This window comes from Culex quinquefasciatus, chromosome 3 (genome assembly GCF_015732765.1).
Source record: "Culex quinquefasciatus strain JHB chromosome 3, VPISU_Cqui_1.0_pri_paternal, whole genome shotgun sequence".
Classification (NCBI taxonomy): Eukaryota; Metazoa; Arthropoda; class Insecta; order Diptera; family Culicidae; genus Culex; species Culex quinquefasciatus.
The window spans coordinates 178,148,172-178,163,341 of NC_051863.1; the positions used below are offsets into that span (position 1 = coordinate 178,148,172).

The following is a 15,170-nucleotide window of genomic DNA, read 5'->3' on the forward strand; positions in this document are numbered from 1 at the left end:
CGCACCGGGCCGGACAGGACGTTCCGCAGAGGTTGAACTCCTCGTTTTGGCCGGAACACTCTAATGCACCGGGTAGATCTTCCGGTGGATCACCACCAACAGCAACGCCCAGAAGGAGAGAAATTAGCAGCACAAGTGTGTAGTTCATCATCGTTGAGCAGCAATTAACAGTTCTGAGCGAGGTTCTGAGAGTTCTGCAGTTGAGATACTGTTGAGCTACGTGCGAACATGAGGATTTCGCAAAGGGTTCATAACAGGTACAAACATGTTATTGTGAGGCCTTCTAGAAATAACTATATATTCTCAAGTCATGTATCTTTGAGTAATCAAAGTTGTACAATGATGAACTTCAAAGTACTCCTTTTTGTTGTAATTATGTCTGCAGTTCTGGGCGGCAAGTTTCTAAAAAATCTCATTTTATGATTCATTTTTGAATTATTGTTTTTGTAGCTGTGGTGGTAGACGAACTAAAATGTGGCCCAAACGAAGAAGTTCAAGATTGTGGACCACCTTGCCCTGTAACTTGTGCCATTCTGCAGGGTGTGGAGGCACAGCGATGCTTTGGATTTTGCAGCAGAGGGTGCTTCTGCAAACCGGACTTTGTGCGCAACAACGACGGGGAGTGCATTTCATCACGAAGATGTTTGCCCCGGTTGGGAATGTGGGCGGCGATTCCTTAGTGCAAGAATTTCGAAGAATAAATGGTTGGCTTCAACTGTCAGTAAAGGGAAGTTTTATTCAGCTCAGATCACATTCTTCCTAACCAGCGGCACGTCACAGATACAACAGCAATGGTAGTAAATCGCCAACTGTCCCCCGTCCGCGCTGAAAATACTCCCCAACACGGCCACATCCAGCGTTCCGGCATCGCACATGTCGCACGCAGTCTCCTCTTCCCCCAGTGGAATCTGCTGCTTCGTGATCGAACAGCGGAACGTTTGGTGACCGTCCAGGCACTGCAGCTTGGTGTCGACGATGGGTTCCTCGCAGAACGTGCACTTTTCACAGTACAGTGGCTGTTCGGCGCAGGCCAGCAGCTCATTCGCATGACTCACCGCATCGGCCAGCGTTGGCTTGAGGGCGTCGTGGATGTGCTCAAAGTCTCCCGGGAAGCTGTCTTCGACGAAATCGCGGATAAAGTTGCGCAAGCAGCGAATCGTCATCAGCTGGGCGTAATTGAACGGGCCAAGTCCCCGGATCGATAAGAAGTAGAAGATCACCTTGACCGCGTGAAGCAACTCAATGACCATCGTGATGAACTGAGCTTGGTTGAAGAGCACTTCAGCGATTGACAGGCAGCGTTTCTTGAAGTAGCTCAGCCGCGATCCCAACTGCAGCAGCTGCAACTTCAACTGGTACGCATACTGGTCGTCCACGTTCGGCTGGAACTTTGTCAGCACGTCCAGCTCGGCCAGCGTCTGCAGATTACGGCTACCGCTGAAGCGCACCAACTCGGCGCAGTCGTAATGCTCGGTCATCCGCAACGTCGGATTGGTTATCAGCATCTGGAGGGCGTTGCGGGCGCTAAATTTGCAGAAAATAATCGTCGTTGGTAGGCGGATGCTCAGATGGTCGAAACTTTTCGCCGGATATCCGACCATAAGCCAGCAGGATCGGGTTTTGGTGGCGGTCAGGCCATAGATGGAGAATTTTAGCGTGTTTAGGTCGGTTTGTATTTGGCTGCAGGCGAGGGACAAGTTGCCGGCCTTGGTTTGGATGTCCACGCAGAAAATTGAGCCCGTGAGGGTTGAAACGATGTAGCACATGGGAGACAGTTGTTGCATGCCTGAAAAATTGAGAAATTGTGTAACAGTCTTGCAGATTGTCAACTTTCTTACCTGTTATCGAAAAGTTATTCATGTTGTGAAACGTAACCGACTGGATTTGTCCCTCAAATCCGAACGCGGTCGCCACCAGATGCGTTCCCTTCACCACCAGCAAAACCACCCGCTTGTTGTCGTAATCAACCTCGTGCTGCATGTGATCCACCACCAACGCGTCCGCGTCCCCCCAAATATCCGCCAGCTGCTCGCAATCCACCACCGTATAATCGGGTTGAATTCGAAAACTATACAAAGCAATCCTTCCGCTCTGAAGTCCCGCCAGCAGTAGGTTTTGCTCCTTGGTGATCGTCACCCACTTCAGGCATCGCACCGAGTCCGTCCCCGTTCCAACGATCTGCTCCGCCCTCACACTGTCCGACAGCAGGCTGTAGATGGCGATCTTCCCAGATTTGGTTCCGAACGCAAAGTAAGCCGCGTGGTCAAAGACCACATCACGCCAACAGAACGCACAAATCAATGCTTCCGCCGTGGTTTGGCTGAGCGGACCAAACTGGTCAAACACGGTGCCGTCGTAAATGTGCGCAATCCACGTCGTAGAAACGTCCACGTACAAGATCCACAAGTTGCGCACCTTATCGTGCCGTTGCAGCGTCAGCTGACCCATGTTGGTCAGATGCGCCACCAGACATTCATTATAATCCGGAAAGATTCCCGGTGGCGACGGCACGGCCAGCGCATTGTTGATGTACAACGTGGCCACTTTCGGAATGATGGTCTGGTCGAGCATAATTTTCGCACGCTGCTCCCGATTACTGCTGTTGTACACGTTGATCTCACGCGTCTCCAGCTGACTGGTGGGTTTCTCCTTGGAGCACTCGAATCGAGCAACACTATAGTTCAGCGCACCATCGTCGTTGATGTGCTTGTACCGTAGCTGAAGAATCGCAATGCTCCCCTTGGTCGAAACGACATAGTGGTCATTTGAGGACGAAATTGCAAACGGCAAGCTGGTCACGTCCGGAAGCTGCAAGCTTCCAAACTCACTCATTCGCATCTCCATCTCAAGCTTGCAAGATTTCACGCGCCAACGCGCGCCTCAGTGAAATGTTTCAGTCGTCGCGACGCGACGCGTCTGCGAAGCAGTGGAGCAAAACAAAAAACTGCAAAAGTGTTGCTGCTGTTGTTGTTATCGCCGTCGGCCCTTTAGTTTAGCAGCGAATTTCAATCAGTTCGGGTTGTTTGCGTAATCGCGTTGCGCCAGTTAAAGAATTCTGCAAGCGGAGAGTTCCAATGCTGAAAAGGATGAGCGCCAAAAAGGGATTGGAATTTCTGCGGGCCGTGTCCAGCTACATGACCAAAACGAATGGTTACGATCGGTGCTTGCAGCAGGTTAGTGGTTTGGACGGGAAATTACTTACCAAGCGTATAACTTTCACTTAAACGTTGTGAACTTTGAATTTATCATCGTTGTAGGAATGTCGTCGTCATTTTTTCTTCATCAATTATGCGAATATTTTATTAAAATAACTTGAACCTGCACGGCACCAAAAATAATTTGAAACTTCGATGTTTTGACATTTTGCCCTTTTGTGTAGGGCTGTGCCGACAAAAGTGTTGTACGATGAAATATTTCAAATATTTCAATTAGGGTTCTGCGCCGCAAAGATACAAAATCGGATTGAGATTTAATTTCAATTAAATATTGTACTATTTTATTTTCCTGTTATTTTTTACATAGAAAGTTCATATTTGATTTTAAATGTAAAAAATTTAAAGTTTTAATTTTTGTTGTGCTTTTAATTTAAAAACGCAGCGAACATTTTTCGCTCCTTCGTGGGGAGGAGCGCTACGCGAGCTGGTTCACGTTTGCCCCTGCTCATGTTTGCTCATAAATTTTATGAGCGAAAATGCTCATCGCTCGCGCTCGCGCTCATTTTTTGCTCATTGAGCAAAAAGAGCGGCTTTCTGTACCTTTAACGTGCATACAATAACATTTTTTTTTTCAGCAGAGCTTTGCTGTTTTTTTTTTAAATTGAGGCTGAAACCCAGTCACGACGTTCTTGCAGGATTCTAGCAGAGTTCTCACAGAGCTGAATATTCTTACAGCATTCTAGCAGAAATGTTCCACCGTTCTAGCAGGATTCTAGCAGAACCGGCTCTGCTAGAATATTTCGTGACTGGGAATAGGCTAATCTCAATTATATTGAGTTAAGGTATTTTTTTTATAAATTTTGTTTTGAAGCTTGTTTAGGATTCAGAGTTTGATGACAAATTAGGATTATCATCGTTATCTGAAGAAATAATCCGATTTATAAAAATAAAGTTGATAAAAGTGTAACCCGTGAAGGTTAACTATTTAATTAAACTGAAAAATATCTGAAAAGTATTATGCCATTTCATTAAATCGTAAACGTTTTGAAGTCTGGCCACCTCATCTTGTTTAATCAATTATTTTTAAATAATTTAGCACAATAAATGTCAAATCTGTGTCTTTGATGAATTTCAATAAACTATCTTATTTATAAATGAGTGTCCACAAGTAAAAATACGTTTTAATATAAAAATATCAATTGTCTTCTTGTTAACAGCTTATTTAAGACCTAACAATGCCGTTACTTGAGAGTTTAGTCTAATTATGAAAGTTAAAATAATAAGCAAAAAGGAGTGTCTGGAATTCTAAGCAAAAGTGTCTTGATTGCAAATCAGCAATTTTTCATTGATCGTAAATTTATTTATCTTGTATTTTTAATTACAAAACTCTGAAAAAAATACTATGCTAACAACATTAGATGAGTGCATGCCCCTCTTTCGTGATGAAATTATCTCAGGAATATAAATGACCTTCAAAAGTGGCAATCCAATTGCCCTATGCGAGATTCATCAACAATTCTAAAAATCTACCTATTTTGGTAATGAGTGCTCATTGAGCGGGAACGCATACGATGAGCATGAGCGAGCACGAGCTACCTGAGAAGTTCTCATGCTCATGAATGAGCGAGCACGGATTTTAGCTCGCTCGCTAATTCGCAACCCTGATAACCCTATTGAAGATTTTGATATTGAAGATGGCAACATTTGTGAATTGAAGATTTCGAATTTAATTTGCATATTTCTGAGGATAGGGCTTTCAGAACATAGGCATTATTTAACTAAAATTACGCTACTCTTACAGCTCAAAATGGTCAGCGGTGGCGACGGCAAGTGCACGGCGGAGTTCAAGGTCGCCGAGGAGCACCTCAACCGGGCCGGAGGATTGCACGGTGGCTACACGGCCACCATCGTCGATGTCGTGACAACGTACGCCCTGATGACGAAGGAGAACTGTCTGCCCGGTGTATCGGTGGACATTCACGTAACGTACTTGAAGGGGGCCCGCGAGGGGGACGACGTCGTGATCGACGCGAACACCATCCGGGCGGGAAGAAATTTGGCATTTTTGGAGTGCGAACTGCGCCACAAAAAGGACAACTCGATCATTGCGAGGGGCCAACACACCAAGTATATTGGCACGGGGAAGGCGAAGGAGTGAGAGGGGTTTAGATTGCTTAGTCCTATATTTGGTGTTTAAAATACAGTTTGGTAAGCTTAGTTGAACAAAACTTACTCTACTCTGATGACATTCCTTACTGTCTGAATTTAGTATTTTATTGAGAGAGACTCCTGATTGGCAAATATGAATTACATTCAGGAGGTTGAAGTGATTGATGTCATTCCATACATCATGGAAAACCCGTTACTACAAAAATCGAACAGTCGACTGATGAATTCTATCATTCCAGTTACCGTCATCAGGGGTGACATTGGGTCTGGGGGTGAGATTGGGTCATATAAATTTCAGCATTTTTGTATGACCCAATGTCACCCCCTCCAGACCCAATGTCACCCTTGATGACGGTACGTTGCTTGGCTCAGCGAGATTAGTGTTTGTAAAAGTTCGTAAGATAGAAGAAATGATTTCTAGAAAAGCCTTTCATTTTGTTCGCAAAATGTCTAACTCCGTGATCAAAACTAATAGCTTCGATCAGTGCGTGCAAAAGGTTAATTAAAATTGCATTTTTAAAACAAATTTCACCTCAAGACAAATCATCCAATTCCAGCTCAAAATGATCAACATCGGCGACGGCCAATTCAAAAATTAAAAATTACCTATTTTTGGGCCTAAACTTTTAGTTAGAAAAAGTCAAATTAAAAATCAGGGTTGTTTTCCGTGTACTTTTTTACTCTAAAGAGTCCCAATAATAACCTACAGTTTTGTCGATTCCTTGTACGTACAGGTTGTTGCGTTTAAAACGGAATACGTAAACGATTCGAATTGAATTCCATTTCAGAATTCCGATTGAGTTGACTGGGTATTTGCTTTAAGTAATTAGCAAAATAATTACATTCAGTGGATTGATGTGATTAATGGCACACCATGTGTTATGGAAATGAGACAGATGATTTTGCGCTACCTTAGAGAGCGTTCTTTTATTACGTAACGCAGTTGGATGAGGAGGGTGAGGGGGAGGGGGGGGGGGGCGGTGTCGTTACGCTCGCTACACAATTTTAAAAGGGTGTCTAAAAATCCATTTTATGTGTTACGTAATAAAAGAATGTTTCCTATTAGAGGGTAATTACTTAAGGCTCGACAAAATAGTTGGTGAAAAGACAAATCCAGTGAACGCTCATTGCCGCTGGTTGTAGGTTCGATATTTGGCAGCTCCCACAGTAAAGTAAGTAAAATTTTCCCATGACCCCTTCGCCTAAATTAACACATTTACTATTTTTAAAAGCTCTGGGTTGGTCCCTAAATATAGAAATAACAAACATCGAAATACAAAAAACGAAGCTTTCCCACATAAATTTCCATTCTTATTAAACATTAAATGAGCAAAGCTTGGACGCAACCAATTAGGGGAAATATACCCATTTTAATCACTGTAAGCCGTTTAACCAATTCTAATCATTTTTACACTTTTCTGCTATTAAATCAACATTTTAAGATGCATCAACAATAGAGAGTTGCTTGCTCACTTTTATTTGAGAAATGATATTTTATTCTAGAATTATCCAATTTTAAAGACTTCATTTTTAAAATGCTTGTCATGAATACCTACTTAAATTAAAGACTTTACAATTTACACCATTTTATCAAAGTGTTGGCAAATATGGGAGGGTGCTAAATTGATTGGGGGTGCTCAAAAGAGCGCACACTTGAAAGCTTAGTCTAAGTTTGTTTTTCATGCTAAACACTGCAAATATTAAAATTACCAGAAGTTCCAGATTACCGAAACTTACTTACTTTACTTTTACTGCTCGTACAACCTCCGGGTCATGAGCTGTCTCCAGATGCGCTGCCACTGGACTCGGTCCTGGGCCGCTAATCTCCAATTCCGAAACTGTTGACCCCGAATAAGCCCCTGGTGGATTGAAAAACCTTCTCCGCAAATCAAATGCAACCGGAAGCAACCCGCCGGTAAAATCGATTGCCGCAGTGCCCAGAACCCTCGCCAGAACTAGTTTTACAGATCGGAATCAAAAATTAGCCACCCTTATAAACTCAGCGGTGGCGGCAGCTTTGTGAAGTATGTAGTTACCGTGACGAACTACGGGGCGATTTGGAGTAGCGAGCGTTTAAAATTGTCTGCTCGATCCGTCCTTTCGCCATCTTGAAATGTCAAAAAATTTCACACTAGCATCATACGCGAAAACCATTGAAAAATTACAGATGAATTCCATAAGAATTTCTTATGAAGTCCATAGTCTATCAACAGTGGACCAAATACATAAGTAAAGTTTAGCTATAACCATATGAATTTATAGTGACGGTCATAAGATTGTCTATGAAAATCGCGAGAGCCTAGTGGATACTCAAATCAGGCAGCAAAATCTTACATTCTTTTTCCTCAGTGTACCTTTCATTTGCGGCCAAAACATTTGAAATCGGTAAATTTCCTTTTTTTGAGCGATTTCCTTCAACGTTCGACATTTCCAAACGTTGATCTAGCAAACAAAACAGCGCGCTGCTGACAGACCGCGGATGAACTTTTCTTTTGTTCTACAAGGGGAATTGGGGGTAAGACGGTCAAATTGGCAAACATTGTTGTTTTAAAATTTGGCCATTCTAGTGCGCTTGAAAGGTCAAATTTGATGTAACAATGCCTAATTTTATGTAAAAATTAATTACATCGCATCAAAGTAGCGAGGCTTACGAAAAAAAAAATATTTTCTAATTAAACCGAATGACGAAATAATCATTTAACCCCAATGCACCCCCGAATCTTTTTTCGCGGTGTTCATTCGCTCGCGCCAACTCGCGATCTCCGGGCGATGAACTTTTCGCCCAATTTTGTCGCCGGCACTTTTCAATAAGAAGAGTAATATCCCGTGTGCAAGACGTTGCCCGATTTAAAATTTCGAATTTTCAAAAAATACAAAAATCAAAAAGTTGCGATTTTTTATATGAAAAACAGAAAAATATTTTTATCTTTTTTTTAAATAAAGTTTTAGAAAATCGGCCTTCGTCAAGCACACGGGGCCGGTTTAACGAGTCTTCACCAAAATTTTGAGCCAATTTTGTCGAAGAAAACTGCTAATTTCAAATAGATATATCTAAGAAATAATACAACCAAATACCCTCAAATTTGTTTTGTTAATAGATGAAAATGTAAACACTCAACCCACAGAGTAATCCAGAGGGACCAGTCCGAACTAAAGTCATCAAATTTTGTGGCTGCGTTACAGTTGTTGTTGTTGGACTTCGTAACGGTAGCTGGCGTTTCTATTCTCGATGCAGGCGTTACGAAAAAAATCCAAACGATCTAGTAGCAACTTTTAGGTTTCCGTTGTCAACACAAACAAAATCAATTTTCTTTTTGAAACCAGCTCTGATGGTGAGTTGCTTTGCAGTAAATATATATTTTTTTCTAAATTGATTCAAATTCATCTTTCTAGGACACATGATAATCGTGATTTGTGCGACTCCTTTGCATTTTAAACGGAGATTCTGATGGTGGCAATGCCAAATCGAAGATCGACAGTCCGGAAAAGCTCCGCTAGAAAAAAAATGTTTATTTGTTTGTAAAGTTTGTACGCTGCCTAAAGAAAGGGGGACAAGAAAATTTAAATTTGCAGCAGTGGTAGCGGAAGCGAGCCAGAGAGGAGCACGAGGATAAGCCCTAAAATTGGTTACCTTTCTTTTGTTCTGCTGTTCGAAAAGCAATTTCTTAACCCCTTTTTTTTGGGAGGTATGAGTGACACTTTATGTTAAGAGTGGAAATAAAATATGAATGTGACTTTCATGGCTGCAAGTCCTTGTGCTAAAAATGGTTTAATTTCAAAGATTTAAATTAAAAGAATGTGTTGAGATCCGAAGCCCCGACTCCGGTGGAGGCACGGGACCTTGTCATCTCCCCCCCCCCCACTTTCTAAATTTAGACCCTTTCCCTTAGCGAGATAGACTGCCTCCATGTGTCCCCACAAATGCCTCAGTCAGAATTTTGCACCGCTGGTTAATATTCGAAACGGATAACCGGATAACGCAATCTTGCTTCTGATGACGCCCACTTTTTTAATAAAAATATTGATTCTTTGCACTGGGAAATAAATACTATTATTTTGTTGCTCCACATGACAAAGCCAGAGTCAAAGTTGAAAAAAAAACCAGCGCAAACATACCTTTGAAAATTCTATGCAAGCTGTTATATTTTCATGAAAAGAAACTTAGGGGAAATATGCCCATTTTAATCACTCTAAGCCGTTCGACCAATTCTCATCACTTTTGCCGTTTTCCGCTATAAAATCAACATTTTCAGATGTATCAACAATGAAGAGTTGCTTGCTCACTTTTGTTTGAGCTATTTATTGCTTTGGAACAGTCAAAAACTCTTTATGAAAGCTGTAATTCATGATCAAAGTGCTGATAGGCCGATAATAGAAATAGGCTGAGAAAGGGTATAGTTCCCCTACTTTCTTTAGAAGTTCAATGAAAAAGGGATTGAAAAACTCTGGAAACAGTGCGAGGGCAGCAACAAGAATTATACATTTTAAATTTTCTTGTTGAGTTTGTTGATACGGCAACAACTGTCAAGAAGCTTGGAAACGTAACGCCTCGAATCCAGTGAACTGAGATTTAATGGTGTCATACAGACAGTTTTCCTGAAGGGGGGATGTACCACGATGTACCGCGTAACGCAACCATAAATTAAAGGCCAGTGCGTCCTCTGGATTACTCTGTGCTCAACCCCCGGTGGATGGTCGCTTTTTCGTTTGACACTTTTTTAGTTTGTGACGAACTGTCACTTTTTATACGGCGCTCACGCACGCAATCAAAACAAACGTTTGGGGGTGTATGTGAACTGCGTGTAAAAGGGCTGTCAAACTGAAACGTGACCCCGTTTGACAACAGTTGGTGTCAAACCATCGGGGTTTGAGTGTACTTGCAGAAAATTCAATTTCTAATCCGAATCTGTAAAGACATATTTAGAAAAAAGTTTAAAAAAAATCGTGACGTTGCAATTAACGTCGGAATGTGTCATATATAAATTTCTTAACCCTGTAACGCCCATGGTAGCACCAGGGCACCTCTAAAATTTTACTACAGATTTAAATTTCTCGAAAACTGTCACGACAGTTTTAAATGCCAAGTAAAAACGTTAAAAAAAAGCATTGAGCGGAAAGGGGTTAAAAGTTAAACATACATTGAATTAAGGGGATGGACTGGATTGATTATAATCCACACCTAAATCTTGGAAATACCGCAACCGTTACTTATTCAGAAGAACAGGTGACTTTTACCGCATTAGTGATGTGACTTCATTCATTGGGAACAGTTGTTTTTTTGAAATCGTTGGTGTAAATTTTAAATTAGCCTTAACTATTCTCTGATTTTCTTCATGATAGGCTTGCAATTTCTACGCAGAATGTCCAGCCAAGTGGTCAAAAACAATAGCTTCGATCGATGCTTGCAACAGGTTGGTACAAAACCTCAAAGAGGTTAATCGATACGCTTAAAAACTTCAAATTCCAGGTCAAAATGATCAGCATCGGTGACGGCCGTTGCAGCGCCCAGTTTAAGGTGGCTGACGAACACCTCAACCGATACGGAGTTCTTCACGGTGGTTTCACAGCGTCGCTGATCGAAACCGTAACGTCGGAGGCCCTGCTAGCAAGACCAAACTGTCCCTTTGGTGTTTCGGTGGAAATGCACGTGACGTTCATGAAGGGTGCCCGACCGGGGGACGAGGTTTTGATCGATGCCAGCCCGGTCCGTTCGGGGAAAAATTTCGCCTTCATGGAGTGCGAGCTGCGCCACAAACGGGACAACTCGATCATTGCACGGGGCACGCACACGGTGTACTATCCGGCGACGAAGATGTAAGTTGGGGGCGTTTCTTTCCAGTGATTTGTGTGGACTACGGTGGCGTCTTTGAAAAGAGAGTAAAAGTGTTTAATTGATTTAGTTTATTGGTTTCAATTCAGTTGGTTGATTATTTTTTTTGTGTTTGTTTTTTTTGTATTAGTCACGATTTTCTTTTTATGCAGCTCGAGCTCGGTTCAATGTGAAGTTTTAAGGTAAAATTTGTTCAACTTTTACTACACCGCTAATGTACGCTTGATGACAATTCCATGTCTTGTTTTCTCTTCATTCACCATTCTCTTAAGTGCCTAGGGTTTTCTTCAACGCTAGCTTTATTCTTGTATCGTTCACTTTGGTAGTCAGAGTTGCAATCGCAACGATTTTCGTTTTGTTAGAGAGGATTTTTCATTATTTGGTTTTGACGATCTTCTCGAGATTTCGAGTCTTTTTCATTTTGTCATATGTATTTGGTTTAACTTGAGGGACTGCTTGTATATCAGAGAGCAGTCGTGTTGATTCAAAATGTTCGAGAAAGATTTGCTATGATACGAGTATATTTACAGCACAAATCATGGTTCGTGACCCTGGTGAAGACGAAGACTATTGAGTTTTGTAGAGTGCTTGCTATCAGTTTTGATTTTCTAGTCATTGTAAGTCGAGTCGATCTTTTCAACTAAACGGCTTCATACTGCTATTCGAAACTACATTGTAATAAAAGGTTGAGCTATGAGCTAGCAAATTTTCAAGTTATGATCAACGTAAAGTTTGGTTCTAGCCCAAAACGGTTGTTTAACGCGCACCTAAGAATGCTAGAATAGTTTCATTTTGACTCAGCTAAGGTTTAAAACCAATTCCGCAGCTAGAAATACTACAGAAAGATCGTGCCGCGTCGGTGGAATATCCACGAAATGCCTTCAACGACTAATTGGAAAAAACACTAACCCTAAAAACTCGTGAACGCGCTCGTCATCAGTTACTGCCCCCCGTCCTTGGCGGTCACCGTCGCCTGCGCCGCACTATCATCAACAACGCAACTCGGGCAGCACTTGCCGTCCTCCTTGAGCTGGACCAGCCCATTCTCGCAAATAAGCTCCGCACAGCGCTCAGTCTCGCAGCTGATCTGGTGATGTTCACACTCGCACTTGGTGCAGTCGTCCCGCATCCAGATCTCGTTGTTCAACCGTTTGATGCCCTTACTGTCAACGCAGTGACCGTGGGGTTTACCCTTGGTCGGGTTTGTACCTGACGTCGCAGACGCCGAGCACTGCTGCTCGAGCTTGCGGATCTTCCGGCGCATTTGCTTCATCGACTTTTGGAACGTCTCGATCAGCGATTCCAGTCCTTCGATGCGCTCTTCGTTCATGTCGTCATCGATGAAGGCGTCCTCCAGTTCCAGGTGGTTCTCGGGTGAGGCTTTCCTAGCCAATTGTGGTTCAAGATCGCGCTTGGCTCGAACCGATCTTCGCTGTCTGGACAGCGTAGTGTAGCGTTTGTGATGTCGCGAACATTCGCTGCACTCAACCCAGTGTTCAAAATCGATTTGTGCAATTTCGTCGCAGAATTTGTAGCCGCCCTGTTTGCTCGGTAGCACGAACACGTTGTCGGTAACACGGGTTATGTTGTCACCCGTGCTGCAAAGCACGCTACCCAGCGTGATCCTCTTAATCTGAGCCAGCTGTTCCGGCTTAAATTGATCGTTCTCGTACCAGAAGCGATCGCCTTCACGTAGCCTGTTGAACTGTTCCATCAATAAACACTTGAACAGTGGGCCAACTTTAGCACCCGGAAGTTGATCTTCCAGAATTCCACCAACCCACAGGTCGATGTTGTCCGGATGGCCGTACAACTCTTTCAATTTGTCGCGAACCGTTTCACTCGTAATCTCCTGCTTTAAATCGTCGAATGAGGCAGCCTTCTTCATGTTGCAGAACTTCCGGTAGTCATTGTACCCGGGCAGCGCGTGATCCCGCGATCGTTGAATATTGATCGCGGCCAGGTCCAGCGCCACGGCGTGAGCCGTCTCGAACAACTTCTCAGTCAAATCGACGTTCAAGTTCTGGTTCGGTTTCTTCAGCTTGGCTGGGACCGAAATCAAACCACGCAGCAGCGGATCCACTCCACCTTCGTACACGATCCTCCACGGTGCAAAGAAGGCCTTATGCAGTGGGATGTGGCCTTGGGTGATCGGTTCGAATGATTCGTTTAGTCGGTGCAGGACTGGATTAATCAGCGAGTGTCCAAAACGCAAAGCAGCCGTAGCGAACTCGTTCGAAATTGACGGATTTATTGAGGAGTCGTACCCGGTGTACGGTTCCATACGATCGCCAATGATCAGTGGCAACCAGTGTTCGTACGTAATGTGCTGCACGATCGCTCCGACAATCTTCCTGCTCTCAAAATACAACTTGTCCCCATCCCAGTGAGGATTGACTCGCTTCAACTCTCCAGCGATTCGATTGTGCTCCCGGAACCATACAATATGCATCGCCAGCAGGCCCAACTGCTCATTAACTCGAATATCTCCAGCCGTGAAACAGTTCACGGTGCTCTCATCCAAATTCCTCCGACAGTCCATTCCATCGGTGGGAGCTGCAAACGGCAGCAGCGATTTTTGATTAGGAAAATGCGGTCCTTCTCTCAGCAATCCATCGTCCGTCGTCAGATTCCTCAACTCACGGGCAAAGTTCTCCGAATATCCGTAAACCTGCGACGCGTCAATGAACGACGTCAGCTGGTTGATCTGCTCCCTCGGCTGCACAGTTCCAAAGAAGATCGAAGTCATTCCGGAACCACAAACGGCACTCGATCGAACAAAGTCAATGCAGCGTCGGTTGTGAACGCGAGGATCCCCATCCGGAATTTCAATGGGATAACAAGGCGCCGCGTACTCACAAGTCTTCTTGCAGTCAACACCGTCCCAACTTTCCGAACTTACCGACGGAATCGCATGATCCAGATCGTGATCCAAAAACTGACCCCACTGCATCACCATGTGCGTGATCCGTTCATCCGGCGTAATCTCCTCGGTCGAGATCAACCGCGTCGATACCAACCTCGGACTAGGCTTGGCGAACCCGTTGTACATCTTGGTCTTGTTCCAACCAATCGGCATGTTGAACCCATTCTCGTAGATCGGAGGCAGCAGTCGTCGGAACCCAGTCAGCGACGATCCCCACCCCGAATTCTTGTAGTTGTTACACGACCCATCCAGCGTCCTAAACTTGGCATGAAAACACAAATCCGTACAGTTTGGCGTCACCCGGTGTGCCATACACCCAGACAGTTGTGCCAGCAGGTCCAAATAGTCCGGCGACAGCAAGTCGTTGTAGTTAAAGTCCGAACTGTTGGTCGTCAAAGCCTTGCCGGTGTCCACGTGGCGCCGAATGTTAACCAGCGCCCGCTCGTAAACCTCGGCAGCGCGGGCCAACTCACGGGCGGGACCCGTCGGGAAGCGGACGATCCGGAACAGGTCACCGTGGTGCTGGGCCGTTGACGCGTTGCCCGAGAAGAGCTTTGCGATGGTTTGGTTGATGGCGAGGTCCACCTCGCGGGATGCTTCGGCGATGGCGATGCGCACGAATTGGTCGCCGGGCAGGAGTTCCAGCTTTTTCCTGAAAGGTTTGAGAAAAGGGAAGGTTGAGCTTTTTTTTTCATCGTATAAAAAAATTAAGCTTCTTGAAAATCTTCTTTATTTAATAATATGTACAGCAATTCCATTTGAAAAGAGCATTAACCAAATCCTCCGATTGGGCTCGACATTTTTCTGGATATTCTTTCCAAAATAATTAGCCCGAAAGTTCGGGTTGACTTTTCCAATATTTTTTATATGTTAGGGGAACAGCATCTAATTCCAGCGTGCCTCTATTGTTGCCATATCAGCCCTTTGGCATTCAATTACAGCTCATTAAACGCGTTTTCAACTGAAATCGAGTGATAAATACAGTCCAGACTCGATAATCCGAAGGCCTTGGCAAAATTTCATTTCGAATAAGCAAAACTTCGGATAATCGAATAACAAAAAAAAAAAATTCGTGTCTAATTTTTGATTG

General features: G+C 43.8%; 4 protein-coding genes across 9 annotated transcripts in view; 2 read left to right on the plus strand and 2 right to left on the minus strand.

Annotated features, from left to right (window-relative positions):
- Positions 1 to 716: 716 nt before the first annotated feature.
- On the minus strand, positions 717 to 2,866 carry LOC6050308. The gene is made up of 2 exons (XM_001866904.2): positions 1,839 to 2,866; positions 717 to 1,786 (listed from the first exon to the last, which is right to left on the minus strand). The coding sequence occupies exons 1-2, from the start codon at positions 2,842 to 2,844 to the stop codon at positions 744 to 746; spliced, it is 2,049 nt and encodes a 682-aa protein (XP_001866939.2). The 5' UTR covers positions 2,845 to 2,866; the 3' UTR covers positions 717 to 743.
- Positions 2,867 to 3,029: 163 nt separating this feature from the next.
- Positions 3,030 to 5,375, plus strand: LOC6050309 (acyl-coenzyme A thioesterase 13). Its single transcript, XM_001866905.2, has 2 exons — positions 3,030 to 3,173; positions 4,957 to 5,375. The coding sequence occupies exons 1-2, from the start codon at positions 3,075 to 3,077 to the stop codon at positions 5,311 to 5,313; spliced, it is 456 nt and encodes a 151-aa protein (XP_001866940.2). The 5' UTR covers positions 3,030 to 3,074; the 3' UTR covers positions 5,314 to 5,375.
- Positions 5,376 to 6,439: 1,064 nt separating this feature from the next.
- On the plus strand, positions 6,440 to 11,238 carry LOC6050310 (acyl-coenzyme A thioesterase 13). The gene is made up of 3 exons (XM_001866906.2): positions 6,440 to 6,496; positions 10,665 to 10,735; positions 10,792 to 11,238. The coding sequence occupies exons 2-3, from the start codon at positions 10,685 to 10,687 to the stop codon at positions 11,140 to 11,142; spliced, it is 402 nt and encodes a 133-aa protein (XP_001866941.1). The 5' UTR covers positions 6,440 to 6,496; positions 10,665 to 10,684; the 3' UTR covers positions 11,143 to 11,238.
- LOC6047379 (peroxidasin) overlaps positions 11,211 to 15,170 on the minus strand; it is a 199,350-nt gene continuing 195,390 nt past the window's right edge. For all 6 annotated transcript variants that reach the window (XM_038259687.1, XM_038259685.1, XM_038259686.1 and 3 more), the window contains one exon: positions 11,211 to 14,732. In XM_038259687.1, the coding sequence (XP_038115615.1) occupies positions 12,095 to 14,732 (2,638 nt within the window). In that variant the 3' untranslated portion in view covers positions 11,211 to 12,094. The remainder of the gene's footprint in view (positions 14,733 to 15,170) is intronic.

What these genes read in the sequence shown, in the direction of transcription:
- LOC6050308 (XM_001866904.2), bottom strand. Translation starts at nt 2,844, where the DNA reads ATGGAGATGCGAATGAGTGAGTTTGGAAGCTTGCAGCTTCCGGACGTG. An exon ending in GAATAACTTTTCGATAACAG is followed by an intron (nt 1,787 to 1,838) that starts GTAAGAAAGTTG and finishes TCAATTTTTCAG; the next exon opens with GCATGCAACAACTGTCTCCC.
- LOC6050309 (XM_001866905.2), top strand. Translation starts at nt 3,075, where the DNA reads ATGCTGAAAAGGATGAGCGCCAAAAAGGGATTGGAATTTCTGCGGGCC. An exon ending in ACGATCGGTGCTTGCAGCAG is followed by an intron (nt 3,174 to 4,956) that starts GTTAGTGGTTTG and finishes CTACTCTTACAG; the next exon opens with CTCAAAATGGTCAGCGGTGG.
- LOC6050310 (XM_001866906.2), top strand. Translation starts at nt 10,685, where the DNA reads ATGTCCAGCCAAGTGGTCAAAAACAATAGCTTCGATCGATGCTTGCAA. An exon ending in TCGATCGATGCTTGCAACAG is followed by an intron (nt 10,736 to 10,791) that starts GTTGGTACAAAA and finishes TTCAAATTCCAG; the next exon opens with GTCAAAATGATCAGCATCGG.